Consider the following 15,191-nt stretch of genomic DNA (forward strand, 5'->3'; position numbering starts at 1 on the left):
CATCACAAACATCCATGCCCGAGGCAGGATTCGAACCTGCGACCGTAGCGGTCTCGCGGTTCCAGACTGCAGCGCCAGAACCGCGCGGCCACTTCGGCCGGCAAAGTCACCCCTCAAAAAAAGGTGAACTTACATTTACATAACATCAAATATTATAGTATATACTTACATTCAACTAATGATAAAGTATCAGAACCTAATAGAAACGCGAATGTTAGGGGAAAAAAAATTTGGAAGTGGCAATACGCGACCCCACACCCCAACAACCTACTCAATACATGCCAGTGACGCTGCTCATTACTCTACACCAACAAGGTAACTCTTATCTATTTACATCGTATTTACCCCTTGCTGAAAACCTTAAAGGTAAATATGTTACTAATTGAAATTTAACTATAACAAATTGTACCAAGAACAATGCGTTTTGGGTGGATCTTCAGTGTGTCGCTGCCTTCAAATAGCCTACTCTCATAATACGCAAGCTACAATAATTCTTTTGCCACGAATTTGACGTTTCTCATTATTTTATTGGAACGAATCACACAGTTAACAACTGGTTTTCCAGTGATTCTCAATTTACTGGTGCTCAGAAACGGCACATATACATATAGGCTTGAAATGAATGCCAATATGGCGCCTCACAACTCTGCACTGAAGGGAGACGGCGTGCGTGTGACGTAGGTGGCATTGTGCTGTCTCATTGGTCAACGCTCAGACGTACGCTCAGAATATCTGACATGCCAGATACTGCTCTGCACGTTCCGAAAGACTCCCGAACGTGCTGTTCCACGCTATGACGTCAGAAACTCGGCACGCTCAACGCTCAACGTTCGGATGCACGGTCCGTGTGCCGACGGCTTTAGGGAACGCAGTGAAACACGACCGATTCTGTTAGTAAGGAATCATTCTGAAATGTAATTTCCAATTTGACAATTGTGTACCAGGAAGACATCAGCAACGCAGCATTACGGTGCACGACCTTCTTGTGTACCGTATTTGGGTGCTTCATTGTTTGCAGCCTTTGTCTCTAGCCTACTCTGGTTGTGTAGGACTAAGGTCGCCGCAGAGCGCAACTTTATGATTTGGCTGAAGAGAAAATTTAACATCAACGGTGTTTTATAAAATTTTATTTTTGTGGGGGTCAAAAATCTCAACGTGGTTTGAGATTGAAAACATGATCCACGTAGGCCGTAATCTATTTATTATCTTTGCAATTGGCCCATTTCAACCATGGGTCATTTTCAATCACATATTTTAAGCTTCACACTTAAAATATGTGTTTGAAAATGGCCCATGGCTAAAACGGGCCAATTGCACGGATACTAGTTGAACCATGTTTTCATTCTCAAATCAACGGTATTGCACGTCTTCCATCCGCAAGGAAATTTTGACACTTCTCGACACACTGCCGCATAGTGATGGGCCAGACAGTTAATTTTTTGTAAGAGGTTAAAACGATCCATTATAAACAGATAATAGGTTCCGGGAGCAATAAGTTAATTTAATAGGTTCCACGTAGTTGACGAAGTATGGAAAATATTTCTCATTTGTGTAGCTTATGGATACCATTTTGAACTTTTATTTATTTAAGATTCGAAACATTATAGTCAACCTAGTTTCAATAAATAAAATTTAAAAAGAGAACCTTTTGTACATGTTTATCTGTTAACCGAGTACGGCGACAATATTAGAAACTGATAAATTTATTGTTGCGTATCTTCTCTACAAATGATTTCTCAGGTTGTCAAAAGCCGTTTGTTACTTTATTCTATAAAAAAAAAAGGTCCCCCTAGAATAGCTAGACTTCTGCCATTTGTTCATTGTTGACAACCATGCGCTTGTTGGTACACAAATTTTCTGTAGTATGTTACCTTTACATAATACGCAAGTACTGGACTGCAGTCAGAGAACGAACGACACACCAGGGTCTCACAAACGTGTCACGACCTCCGTTTTGAACAAGTGACTCTTTTGCGCAGTGGAACGGCACAGCACATGGCAGTCCATTCCTGTTAACTATTACAGAAGGAACGAATATGTTCCAGCGACAAGCTAGCGAAATTACACCCGTTATAACTGCAGTATCATTGCCACAGATACTACTACAACGCCGCGCCAACGCAAGGCTGGCAGCCCGTCGTCTGCCGAGCACAGCGCACTCCAGCGGGCTGTGCAGCTCGACGGAACTGGAGTGTGCCTCGTCCACTTCTCAGCTAGATTTCAACCTGGGCAGACGCACTTTCATAATCGGCCCTCAGCCAGTTCTGTAATGTTTGCATTGATTCTCTGAGGAGGGCCCATCAGGCTTAGTGCCTGAGAATATGTTGTGTTAGTTATAGCCGTAGCTGCAGTCCTACAGACTACTGAAGATAAGTAATTTTCACTGTACTATGTGTTTCTTGAATAGTAATCCTTCTGGAATGAGATTTTCACTCTGCAGCGGAGTGTGCGCTGATACGAAACTTCCTGGCAGATTAAAACTGTCTGCCCGACCGAGACTCGAACTCGGGACCTTTGCCTTTCGCGGGCAAGTGCTCTACCAACTGAGCTACCGGAGAACGACTCACGCCCGGTACTCACAGCTTTACTTCTGCCAGTACCTCGTCTCCCACCTTCCAGACTTTACAGAAGCTCCCCTGTGAACCTTGCAGAACTAGCACTCCTGAAAGAAAGAATATTGCAATATCCTAGTTCTGCAACTTTTGTAGCTCAGTTGGTAGAGCACTTGCCCGCGAAAGGCAAAGGTCCCGAGTTCGAGTCTCGGTCGGGCACACAGTTTTAATCTGCCAGGAAGTTTCATATCAGCGCACACTCCGCTGCAGAGTGAAAATCTCATTCTGGAAACATCCCCCAGGCTGTGGCTAAGCCATGTCTCCGCAATATCCTTTCTTTCAGGAGTGCTAGTTCTGCAAGGTTCGCAGGGAGAGCTTCTGTAAAGTTTGGAAGGTAGGAGACGAGGTACTGGCAGAAGTAAAGCTGTGAGTACCGGGCGTGAGTCGTGCTTCGGTAGCTCAGTTGGTAAAGCACTTGCCCGCGAAAGGCAAAGGTGCCGAGTTCGAGTCTCGGTCGGGCACACACTTTTAATCTGCCAGGAAGTTTCAGTAATCCTTCACTCTAACAGTGTGCCGTACTGCGTATTATTGCAACCTGGACTCCTTCAGCTCCTATCAACTCGGCCTCCTACTTATTTGCATTTAGTAACGAGCTGAAAACTACCACGCGTTTTGTGCCTCTAAACAGTGAGACACAATAAAAACTTAATAGAGCAGTGAGTAACAGTGTTATTTTAATACTTGTATTATGCTGACATGCAGTCATGTCTCCGACATGTGTCTGACAAATTCCAGCGATCGGAAACCTCTTCCACAGGCCAATTCAGAATAATCCTGAGGAAAGCAGATGGATCAATTGGCCACAGTGTGTACCGAAAACCAACACACACTGATTTATATATGCAGGCCAGCAGCTGTCACCACCCCGCACAGAAGAATGGGGTTCTGAAGACTTTGGTCCACAGAGCACGTGCCCTGTCAGACCAAGAGAATCTACCCATAGAGATAGAACGTCTCAAAACAGTTTTCTCCAAGAATGGATACACGGACAGACAAATTGAGAGGGCACTCCAACCAGCCACTATACCACAGGTTCCTGAAGAAGACCAAGATGAAGCAAAGAAGGTGGCATATCTGCCCATGCTGGCTCTATTTCTGCCAGAATCAGTAGGATCCTCCGTAAACACAATATCAAGTGTGTTTTCTGTCTATCCAACAAGATCGGGGGACTGCTGGGGAGTGTAAAAGACGACCTGGGGTTACGAAAACCAGGGATTTACAATATACCTTGTCCATGTGGCATGTCCTACATTGGCCAGACGACAAGAACTGTGGAGATCAGGTGCAAAGAACATCAGAGGCACACTAGATTAAGACAGGTGACTAAGTCAGCCATTGCTGAACACTGTCTAGAACTAGATCATGCCATGAAGTATGAGGATACCAAGATTCTAGCACAAACACCCAGATGTTGGGACAGTGTTATAAGAGAATCGATAGAAATTAAAATGGCTGACGATCTTATGAACCGTGACACAGGGTACCAGCTAAGCAGAGCCTGGGATCCGGCTCTGGAATTGTTAAAGGAGCAAAGGGGCCAGCTGCAACACTACACAAACAGAAGAACCAGAGAAATGGAGATGGAAAACGAGCCCCTGACGGACTGCCAGACGCACCAGACCGAAGATGGAACACCCATAAGTGTGACTGGTGGGCGCGGACCGCAGAGGGAACATCCAGAGCCGCAGCGGACGAAAAACGGAGCGGCAACGCTCCAACAGGTCGTGGTGAGCGGTCGCGGACCGCAGGGGGAACGCTTGGTACCCCAGACCGTAGATGAAACCCCTAGGAGCGGGTTTGGTGGGCGCGGACCGCAGATGGAACACCTAGAACCGCAGTGGACGGAAAACGGAGCAGCAACGCTCCAGCAGGTCGCAGGGAATGGGCGCGGACCACAGAGGAAGCACCTGCAGCCGTTGGTGGAGGGGAAAGGCCACAGGCATAAATACTGGACCAGGTCCACTCGAGGAGCAGTCTCAGGTCGCACCTGATGAAGGTCACGAGCTACGTGACCGAAATATCGTGCAAGTACGACGCTGATATCCGGCAGAACACCCGACAACCCAAGATGTCAGAATTAATTAATTCCAAATAGCGTGTCAACACAGTAAGTGATTTAACATCTTCCCTCACATTTTTGCTGCGTCTGTTCTCACCCACCTTCTACTGTGCCCGAGCTCGTGGTCACCTCTGCCAGTCCATTTCTCTCGAAACAATGTTATATTAAACGAGGACACTTAATATTTCATTCCGCAGGCGTCGTAGTTGCACTGGGAAACTGTCTTAGCCCAATTTAGACTAGTAAACTCACCTGTGATGTCAGCATCGGTTGCGATGATCTTCAAGATTTCTGTGCCGTCATCGGTGCGTTCTGGGATGGACACAGACGTATCGAAGTCTTCGAACACCGGTCCATTGTCATTGATGTCGATTACAGAAATTGATATCTGCAAACAAAACCACAGAGCCGTTTTCAAAACGCTGTCTACAACATGAACAGTGCAAACGAAAACAAAGTTATACACCTAGTGCTGCCACTTCCTAACTGAAGAATCTTAGATATGTCGTGAGTAGAATGAAATTACAACTTTATTTGATGTTCCTCTTGTTCATAGTCTGAACACGTCCAGACGAACGTCTCTTCTGGGTCACATACGCTTCACTTCCTTCTTCTGCTTTTTGAAACAGGCACATTCTCCTCTTACTCTGTACAGCGATAGTGGAGGTGACTACCTAATAACTTGTTCATGAATAACATTTGTGCTATGTTGATAGGACAGGTCTACATTTTGAAACAGGCTATAGGATAAAAAGAATATAAGCGAAAAAAATCAGATCTGCCTAAATGAAATATAATTTACAGTAATAATGACCCTAGAATGCAAATCACTATGATTAAAAATCACAAGTGGTTGGTACTAATAAACATTACTTAATTATTTAAAACATTAGTTATTGTATTTTGCTCTGAAATCAATCATTCAAAGAAGTAATGAATATCCATTTCCAGACACTTATTTACAATCGTCTTCAAGTGATATAATTTTGAAACTGAATTTCACAACTGTAGTTCCTCGGATGCCACAGAAAATCGATTCCTTTCTTTATGTATCAAAAATAACGCAGTTTGTTTTATTTTTATCTCAGCCATTCTCAAAACAAGTGCGCAACTGTTGTAATTTATCCGAAACTTTTCATTTCCTTTCTCTCTCCTCGCCACTTTTCAACATGAGAAGTGATCTATGTTATTGCTTGTCAATATATTAAGAATAAAATAAAACTGTGTACAGAAAACGAATTGCTTCTATGTTTACTCAAAGCTACCAAAGCAAAGACCCACTTACGTTGCTGAACCATGGCAGTCTATAGTTGGACATTCACGATCGTTTGCCTTATACTCTGCGATCACAGTCTAGGCTCACAAACCACAGGAACATTATTTACGCGAATCGCACGACCTTTGTATAGACTTCTAGCACAGTGGAAACCAAGCGTGAGCGTAGCTCGGGGCACACCGTTGTGTTCGTAAGATCGCGCCCGAGTGTAGCTCGAGCCACCTGTCTCTCGACAACCGGACGAATTTTGTAAAAGAACAATGTACGGACGTCTAGCTATCCGTCCCTTGACAGGAGCTGCCTTCTGTTGTCAGTTTCTAGAATTATTTCGAAAGAAACTTTAGCGAATATAACAGCTGCGAATGGCTGAGCTAATATCTACATCTACATTTATATCTACACTCTGCAAACCACCGTGAGGTGCATATCACAGGATACGTCCCATTGTACCAGTTATTAGGCCTTTTTCCCGTTTCACTCGCGTAGGGAGCAGGGAAGAATGATTGTTAGAATGCCTCTGTGCGTGCAGCAATTATTCTAACCTTATCCTGACGATCCCTATGTGAACGATACGTAGGGGAAAATACTGCTTCAGTTGTAAATTACACTACTGGCCATTAAAATTGCTACACCAAGAAGAAATGCAGATATATTGGACAAATATATTATACTAGAACTGACATGTGATTACATTTTCACGCAATTTGGGTGCATAGATCATGAGAAATCAGTACTCAGAACATCCACCTCTGGCCGTAATAACGGCCTTGGTACGCCTGGGCATAAAGTCAAACAGAGCTTGGATGACGTGTACTGGTACAGCTGCCCATGCAGCTTCAACACGATACCACAGTTCATCAAGAGTAGTGACTGGCGTATTGTCACGAGCCAGTTGCTCGGCCACCATTGACCAGACGTTTTCAATTGGTGAGAGATCTGGAGAATGTGCTGGCCAGGGCAGCAGTCGAACATTTTCAGTATCCAGAAAGGCCCGTACAGGACCTGCAACATGCGGTCGTGCATTATCCTGCTGAAATGTAGGGTTTCGAAGGGATCGAATGAAGGGTACAGACACGGGTCGTAACACATCTTAAATGTAACGTCCACTGTTCAAAGTGCCGTCAACGCGAACAAGAGGTGGCTGAGACGTGTAACCAATGGCACCACATACCATCACGCCGGGTGATACGCCAGTAAGACGATGACGAATACACGCTTCCAATGTGCGTCCACCGCGATGTCGCCAAACACGGATGCGACCATCATGATGCTGTAAACAGAACCTTGATTCATTCGAAAAAATGACGTTTTGCCATTCGTGCACCTAGGTTCGTCGTTGAGTACACCATCGTAGGCGCTCCTGTCTGTGACGCAGCGTCAAGGGTAACTGCAGCCGTGGTCTCCGAGCTGATAGTCCATGCTGCTGCAAACGTCGTCGAACTGTTCGTGCAGATGGTTGTTGTCTTGCAAACGTTCCCATCTGTTGACTCAGGGATCGTGACGTGGCTGCACGATCCGTTACAGCCATGCGGATAAGATGCCTGTCATCTCGACTGCTATATTGATACGAGGCTGCTGGAATCCAGCACTGCGTTCAGTATTACCCTCCTGAACCCACCGATTCCATATTCTGTTAACAGTCATTGGATCTCGACCAACGCGAGCAGCAGTGTCGCGATACGATAAACCGCAATCGCGATAGGCTACAATTCGACCTTTATCAAAGTCGGAAACGTGATGATACGCATTTCTCCTCCTTACACGAAACATCACAACAACGTTTCACCAGGCAACGCCGGTCAACTGCTGTTTGTGTATGAAAAATCAGTTGGAAACTTTCGTCATGTCAGCACGTAGTAGGTGTCGCTACCGGCGCCAACCTTGTGTGAATGCTCTGAAAAGCAAATCATTTGCATATCACAGCATCTCCTTCCTGTCGGTTAAATTTCGCGTCTGTAGCACGTCATCTTCGTGGTGTAGCAATTTTAATTGCCAGTAGTGTACTTTATTTTCACACGACCGGTTCCGGACTGTTACAAGCCCATCCAGGGGTGTCGTATCTGTGGTGTGGTCCCCGAGCGCCGCGTGTACCAGGCGCGGTGAGGCAGCACACCGCGCCTGGTACACTCGGTGCTCGGGGACCACACCACAGATACGACACCCCTGGATGGGCTTGTAACAGTCCGGAACCGGTCGTGTGAAAATAAAGTAATTTACAACTGAATGGGTATTTTCAACCTATGATATAATGCTCAGTTGCGAATCTTCTGCCAACAGGATTGTTTGATACGTAGGGGACTGTAGAATATCCCTTGAGTCATCATTTAAAACCGGTTCTTGAAACTTCGTTAAGAGACTTTCTCGGGATAGTTTACGTCTATCTTCAAGTGTCTCCCAATTCAATTCCTCTAGTATCTCCGCGGCACTCTACCTCACATTATAGAAACCTGTGACTACTCGTGCTGCCCTTGTCTGTATTCGTTCAATATCCCCTGTTAATCCTATTTGGATCCCAAACACCCATACACTTGAGCTATATTATGGAAGAGGTCTCACGAGTGGTTTGTAAACAATCTCCTTTGTAGAGTGATGGTAAACAACGTGATCAAAAGTATCCGGACACCACCAAAACCATACGTTTTTTATTTTAGGTGTATTGAACGGCCACCTACAGCCAGGTACTCCATATCAGCGACTTCAGTCGTCATTAGACATTGTGAGAGAACAGAATGGGGCGCTCTGCGGAACTCAAGGACTTCGTACGCGGTCAGGTGATTGTGTGTCACTTGTGTCATACGTGTGTACGCGAGATTTCCACACTCCTAAACATCCCTAGGTCCACTGTTTCCGATGTGATAGTGAAGTGGAAACGTGAAGGGACACTAAAGCACAAAAGCGTACGGGCCGACCTCGTCTGTTGACTGACAGAGACCGCCTACAGTTGAAGAGGCTCGTAATGTGTAATAGGCAGACATCTATCCACACCATCACACAGGAATTCCAAACTTCATCAGGGTCATGTCAGTTAGGCGGGAGGTGAGAAAACTAGGATTTCATGGTCGAGCGGCTGCTCATAAGCCACACGTGCCTTGGTTGGTGTAAGGAGCGTAAACATTGGACGATTGAGCAGTCGAAAACCGTTGGGCGGAGTGACGAATCACGGTACACAACGTGGCGATCCGATGGCAGGGTCTGGGTATGGCGACTGCCCAGTGAACGTCATCTGCCAGAGTGTGTAGTGGCAACAGTAAAATTCGGAGGCGGTCATGTTACAGTGTGGTCGTATTTCCATGGAGGGGGCTTTCACCCCTCGTTGTTTTACGTGGCACTATCACAGCACAGGCCTACATTGATGTTTTAAACACCTTCTTGCTTCCCATTGTTGAAGAACAATTCGGGGATAGCGACTGCATCTTTCTACACGATCGAGCACCTGTTCATAATGCACGGCCGGTGGCGGAGTGGTTACACGGCAGTAACATCCCTGTAATGGACTGGCCTGCACAGAGTCCTGCCCTGAATCCAATAGAACACCTTTGGGATGTTTTGGAACGCCGACTTCGTGCCGCCGGCCAGGGTGGCCGAGCGGTTCTAGGCGCTACAGTCTGGAACCGCGCGACCGCTACGGTGCGCAGGTTCGAATCCTGCCTCGGGTATGGACGTGTGTGATGTCCCTAGGTTAGTTAGGTTTAAGTATTTCTAAGTTTTAGGGGACTGATGACCATATATGTTAAGTCCCATAGTGCTCAGAGCTAATTTTTTTGAATCATTTGACTTCGCGCCAGGTCTCACCTACCGACATCGATACGTCTCCTCAGTGCAGCAATCCGTGAAGAATGGGCTGCCATTCACCAAGAAACCTTCCAGCACGTGATTGAACGTATGCCTGTGAGAGATGAAGTTGTCATCAAGGCTAAGGTGGGCAAACAGCATATTTAATTCCAGCATTACCGATGGAGGACGCCGCGAACTTCTAAGTGATTTTCAGCCAGGTGTCCGGATACTTCCGATCACATAGTCTACTTCCTCAGTATTCTAAAATGAACCGAGGTCTACCACCTGCATCATCCGCGACTGAGCCCCTGTGATCACTCCATTCGATATCCGTACAAAGTGTTACACCCAGGAATAGTATGAGTAGACGGATTCCGGCAATTACTCATTGATATTATGTCGCAGCTCGTAGTCTAATGGCTAGCGTTCCTGCCTCTGGATCACGGTGTCCCGGGTTCGATTCCTGACCGGGTCGGGGATTTTCTGCGCCCAGGAACTGGGTGTTTGTATTGTCCTCAACATTTCACTATCATTCGGAAAAGTGGTGACAATGGACAGGGAAAATGGTACAAATAGCTCTAAGCTCTATGGGACTTTATATCTGAGGTCATCAGTCCTCTAGACTTAGAACTACTTAACCTAAGGACATCACATACATACGTGCCTGAGGCAGGATTTGAACCTGTGGCCGTAGCAGATGCGCGGTTCCGGACTGCAGCGACTAGAACCGCTCGGCCACAGCAGCCGGCGACAGTGAAAGGAGTGGGAATTTGTACGGGAGCTGAAAACCACGCAGTTGAGCGCCCCACAAATCAAATTTCATCATCATTGATATTATAGTCATAGGGCACTACGTTTGTGATCTTGTTGACGAATTTGCCTGCATGTACTAGTTAGGCTGCGCAGTTAGTCGTGTGAGCAAGAAATTTTGGAAGCTCAAGGGGAGGAAATTGCTCAACTCACCCGCACTTTTACTTTGGGAGGATAATTATAATTTCCGTCATCATTATTTTACAATTAGTACTTTACAAAGGACTAAAGTAAACATGAAAAATAAATCTTGAATCTTGGTCTTTTTTCAGTACGTATTACTCTTGATGACAGATGAGTTACATATTCAGCAACACTTTAAATAACGGCAGAAATGGCCGGATTTCTAGGCTTAATGTTCTTCTACATGGCCAGTCTTCAAAGTGCTAGAGTAGTGTTCCGCAAACAACGTGCTGGTAACTGTAATAGTTTCATAGAAGTTAAACGTTGTTTATTTACTCACTTTTACTGTTATACTTTACGTATCGTAAGTTAATTGTATTCTCATCTGTAGTACTGCACTGTCTGTGCCGCTAGGGCGAAAGTACTTTGCAACACCGTATCTTTCGTGCAAGGCTGGTTGTAAGCCAGGGCGCTCGTACGCGGGAGCAATAGTGTTAAGAAATGGGATCAAAACATACTACACCTCTGCTACATACAGAAGTCCGATGGTTACCTCGAAGTAAAGCGCGGATGATATATGAGTATAAAAGCTGGAATATCTTTCCGATATTACCGTACACTTAAATGAACTACACAGAAAAATGCAAGGTAGAAATGAAAATCTTCTGACTAGTATGGACAATATTGGTTCAAATGGTTCAAATGGCTCTGAGCACTATGCGACTTAACTTCTGAGGTCATCAGTCGCCTAGAACTTAGAACTAATTAAACCTAACTAACCTAAGGACATCACACACATCCATGCCCGAGGCAGGATTCGAACCTGCGACCGTAGCGATCGCTCGGTTCCAGACTGTAGCGCCTAGAACCGCACGGCCACTTCGGCCGGCATGGACAATATTCAAAGATTTATTAATAAGTTGAATTTCTGGATACAGATGATTGAAAATGGATCCTGTGAGATGTTACCAACTATATGACCACTTACTGACGTTAATGAGGTGTTGTTGGACTTAATTAAAGAACATTTAGTACTCTTTGAGCAGAATTTCAAAAAACATTTTGGGGAGAGTGTTAAAGAATTTGACAAGGTTCGTAATCCATTGGTGGATTTGAAACGTCTTCTGAATAATTTAGATTTAGGCTCACGGAACGAAGTGACAGACTTGAAAGCAAACAGAAACCGAAATCAAAATTTTTCGAAATGCCTTTGCATCCATTTTGGTTTTTAATAAGCAATGAATATCCAGCTATCTCCGAGATGGCAGTTAATATGTCATTGCCATTTTTTTTTTACCAGTTACCAATCACACATATTTGTGTAGACTGGCCATCTCGACGTTGACTGAAATTAAAACACCAAACAGCGAGAGATCAAAATCCGTCGATGAAGAAATGATCCTTGCTATGTAACGATTCTGACACAAATCAGCAGCCTGTGTGCAGCTAAGCAGGCTCAAGTACGACGCTGAAGGTAAGAGCAGAGTTGTTTACTTTAAAAGTACGTATGAAAATGTCTAATTGCTATTCTGAATTAAAGTTAATAAGGTAGTAGTAAATGCATGAGTCTATTCCTGTTTTATAATAGTAACAATAATACTTTTTTTTTTGAATCAACTATCTTCTGACTGGTGTGACGCTGCCTGTCACGAACTGCTCTCCTGCGCCAACCTCTTCATTCAGAGTAGCACGTGCAACTTACGTCCTCAATTACTTGCGGTATGTATTCCAATCTGTGTCTTCCTTTATAGTTTTCACCCTCTTCAGCTCCGACTACTACCATGGAAATTATTGCCTGATGTCTTAATAGATATGCTATCATTCTGTCTCTCCATCTTGTCAGTGTTTTCCACATATTCCTTTTCACTCCGATTCTGCGCGAAGCTCCTCATTCCTTATCAGTTCACCTAATTTTCAACATTTGTCTGTAGCATCACATCCCAAATGCTTCGATGCTCTGTTCTGGTTTTCCCACAGTCCGTGTTTCATTACCATAAAATGCTGTGCTCCAAACGTACATTCCCAGAAATTTCTTCCTCAAATTAAGGCCCATGTTTGATACTGTAGATTTCTATTGGCCAGGAATGCCGTTTCTGTCAGTGCTAGTCTGCTTTTGATGTCCTCCTTGCTCAGTCCGTCATTGGTTATTTTGCTGCCTAGGTAGTACAATTCCTTAACTTTACCTACTTCGTGACCGTCGATCCTGATGTTAAGTTTCTCACTTCTCATGTCTGCTACTCTCTTTACTTCCGTCTTTCTTTGATTTACTCTCAATCCATATTCTGTACGCATTAGACTCTTCCTTCAATTCAGCAGATCATGTAATCCTTCTTCACTTTCGCTGAGGATAGAAATGTCATCACCGAATCGTATCATTGATATCCTTTCACCTTGTATTTTTATCCCACTCCTGATCCTTTCTTTTATTTAAATTATTGCTCTTCGATTGTACAGATTGAACAGTAGGAGCGAAAGACTACATCCCTGTATTACACCCTTTTTAATCCGAGCTTTTCGTTCTTGGTCTTCCACTCTTATTATTCTCTCTTGGCTCTTGTACATGTTGCATATTACACGTCTGTTCCTGTAGCTTACACCTATTTTCCTCAAATTTCGAACATCTTGGACCATTTTACATGGTCGAACGCTTTTTCCAGGTCGACAAATCCTATGGACGTGTCTTGATTTTTCTTTAGTCTTCTTCCATTATTAACCGCAACGTCAGAATTGCCTCTCTGGTGCCTTTACCTTTCCTAAAATTCAAACTGATCGTCGTCTAACACATTCTCAATTTTCTTTGCCGTTCTTCTGTATATTATTCTTGTCAGCAACTTGGATGTATGCGATAATTCTCGCACTTTTCAGCTCTTACAGTGATCGGAATTGTGTGGATGACATTTTTCCGAAAATCAGATGGTATGTCGCCAGACTCATACATTCTACACACCAACGTGAATAGTCGTTTTGTTGCTGCATCCCCATACGATTTTAGAAATTCTGGTGGAATGTTATCTATCCCTTTCTGCCTTATTTGATCTTAAGTCTTCCAAAACTCTTTTAATTTCTGATTTTAATACTGGACCCCCTATCTCTTCCCTTCGACACCTGTTCCTCCTACTGTCACAGTAGACAAATTGTCTCCCTCATAGTGGCCATCACTGCACTCTTTCCATCTATCCACTGTCTGCTCTGCGTTTAACAGTGGTATTCCCATTGCACTCTTAATGTTACCACCCTTGCTCTTGGTTTCACTGAAGGTTACTTTGACTTTGCTGTATGCTGAGTCAGTCCTTCCGACAATCATTCTTTTTTCGGTTTCTTCACGGATTTCATGCAGCCATTTCGTCTTAACTTCCCTGCTTTTCATAATTATTTCATTCACAAACGACTCGTCTTTCTGTATGACTGAATTTCCATGAGCATTTTTATAGTTCCTTCTTTCACCGATCAACTGAGGTATTTCTTCTGTTATCCATGTTTTTTTCGCAGGTATCTTCTTTGTATCTATGTTATTCTTTCCAACTTCCCTGGTTGCCCATTTTAGAGATGTCCGTTCCTCTTCAGCTGTACTGCCTTACTGAGCTTTTCCTTATTTCGATATCTATAGCCTTAGAGAACTTCAAGCGTACGTCGTCAATCCTTAACACTTCCGTATCCCACTTCTTTGCGTATTGAGTCTCCCTGGCTAATCTATTAAGCTTCAGCCCACTCTCCATCACAACTACATTATGATCTTATATCTGCTCCTGGGCACGCCTTACAATCCAGTATCTGATGTCGGGGTCTCCGCCTGACTATGATGTAATCCAACTTCAATCTTCCCTATCTCCTGGCCTTTTCCAAGTATCCCTCCTCACCCTATGATTTTAGAGCAAAGTATTCGCTATGACTAGCTGAAGTTCGTTACAAAACTCAATTAGTCTTTCTCCTCTCTCTTTCCTAGTACCAAGCCCACATTCTCCTAACCCTTTCTTCTGCCCCTTCTTCTACAACATTCCAGCCCCTCATGACTACTATAATTTCATCTTCTTTTACGTACCGTGTTACCTTTTCAGTACCCTCATATACTTTCTCTATCTCTTCATCTTTAGCTTGTGACGTCGACATGTATACTTGAACTATTGTTGTCGATGTTGATTTGCTGTCGATTCTGATGAGAACAACTGTTACTGTTCACAGTAACAAACTCTCTGCCCTACCTTCCTATTCATAACGAAGTCTACTCCCGTTATATAATTTTGTGCTGCTGTTGATATTATTCTATACTCCTCTGACCAGAAATCCTTGTGTTCCTTCCATTTCACTTCACTGACCCGTACTACATCTAGCCTGAACCTTTATATTTCCCTTTTCAGATTTCCTAGCTCCCCTACCATGTTCAAGCTTCTGACATTCCACGCTACGACTCATAGAAAATTGTTCTTTCGTTGGGCATTTAATCTTTTCCTCATAGTTATTTACCCCTTGGCAGTCTTTTCCCAGAGATCAGATTGGGGGACTATTCCAGAATCTTTTGCCAGTGGATAGGTCATCAAGA

General features: G+C 44.2%; 1 protein-coding gene across 2 annotated transcripts in view; it reads right to left on the bottom strand.

Moving 5' to 3' along the window:
* The window catches only part of LOC126092315 (cadherin-23-like), a 517,289-nt gene that overhangs the window by 187,766 nt on the left and 314,332 nt on the right, over positions 1-15,191 (bottom strand). For both annotated transcript variants that reach the window (XM_049907844.1, XM_049907845.1), the window contains exon 17: positions 4,924-5,059. In XM_049907844.1, coding sequence (XP_049763801.1) covers positions 4,924-5,059 — 136 coding nt within the window. The remainder of the gene's footprint in view (positions 1-4,923; positions 5,060-15,191) is intronic.

Source organism: Schistocerca cancellata, chromosome 7 (genome assembly GCF_023864275.1).
Source record: "Schistocerca cancellata isolate TAMUIC-IGC-003103 chromosome 7, iqSchCanc2.1, whole genome shotgun sequence".
NCBI classification, from domain to species: Eukaryota; Metazoa; Arthropoda; class Insecta; order Orthoptera; family Acrididae; genus Schistocerca; species Schistocerca cancellata.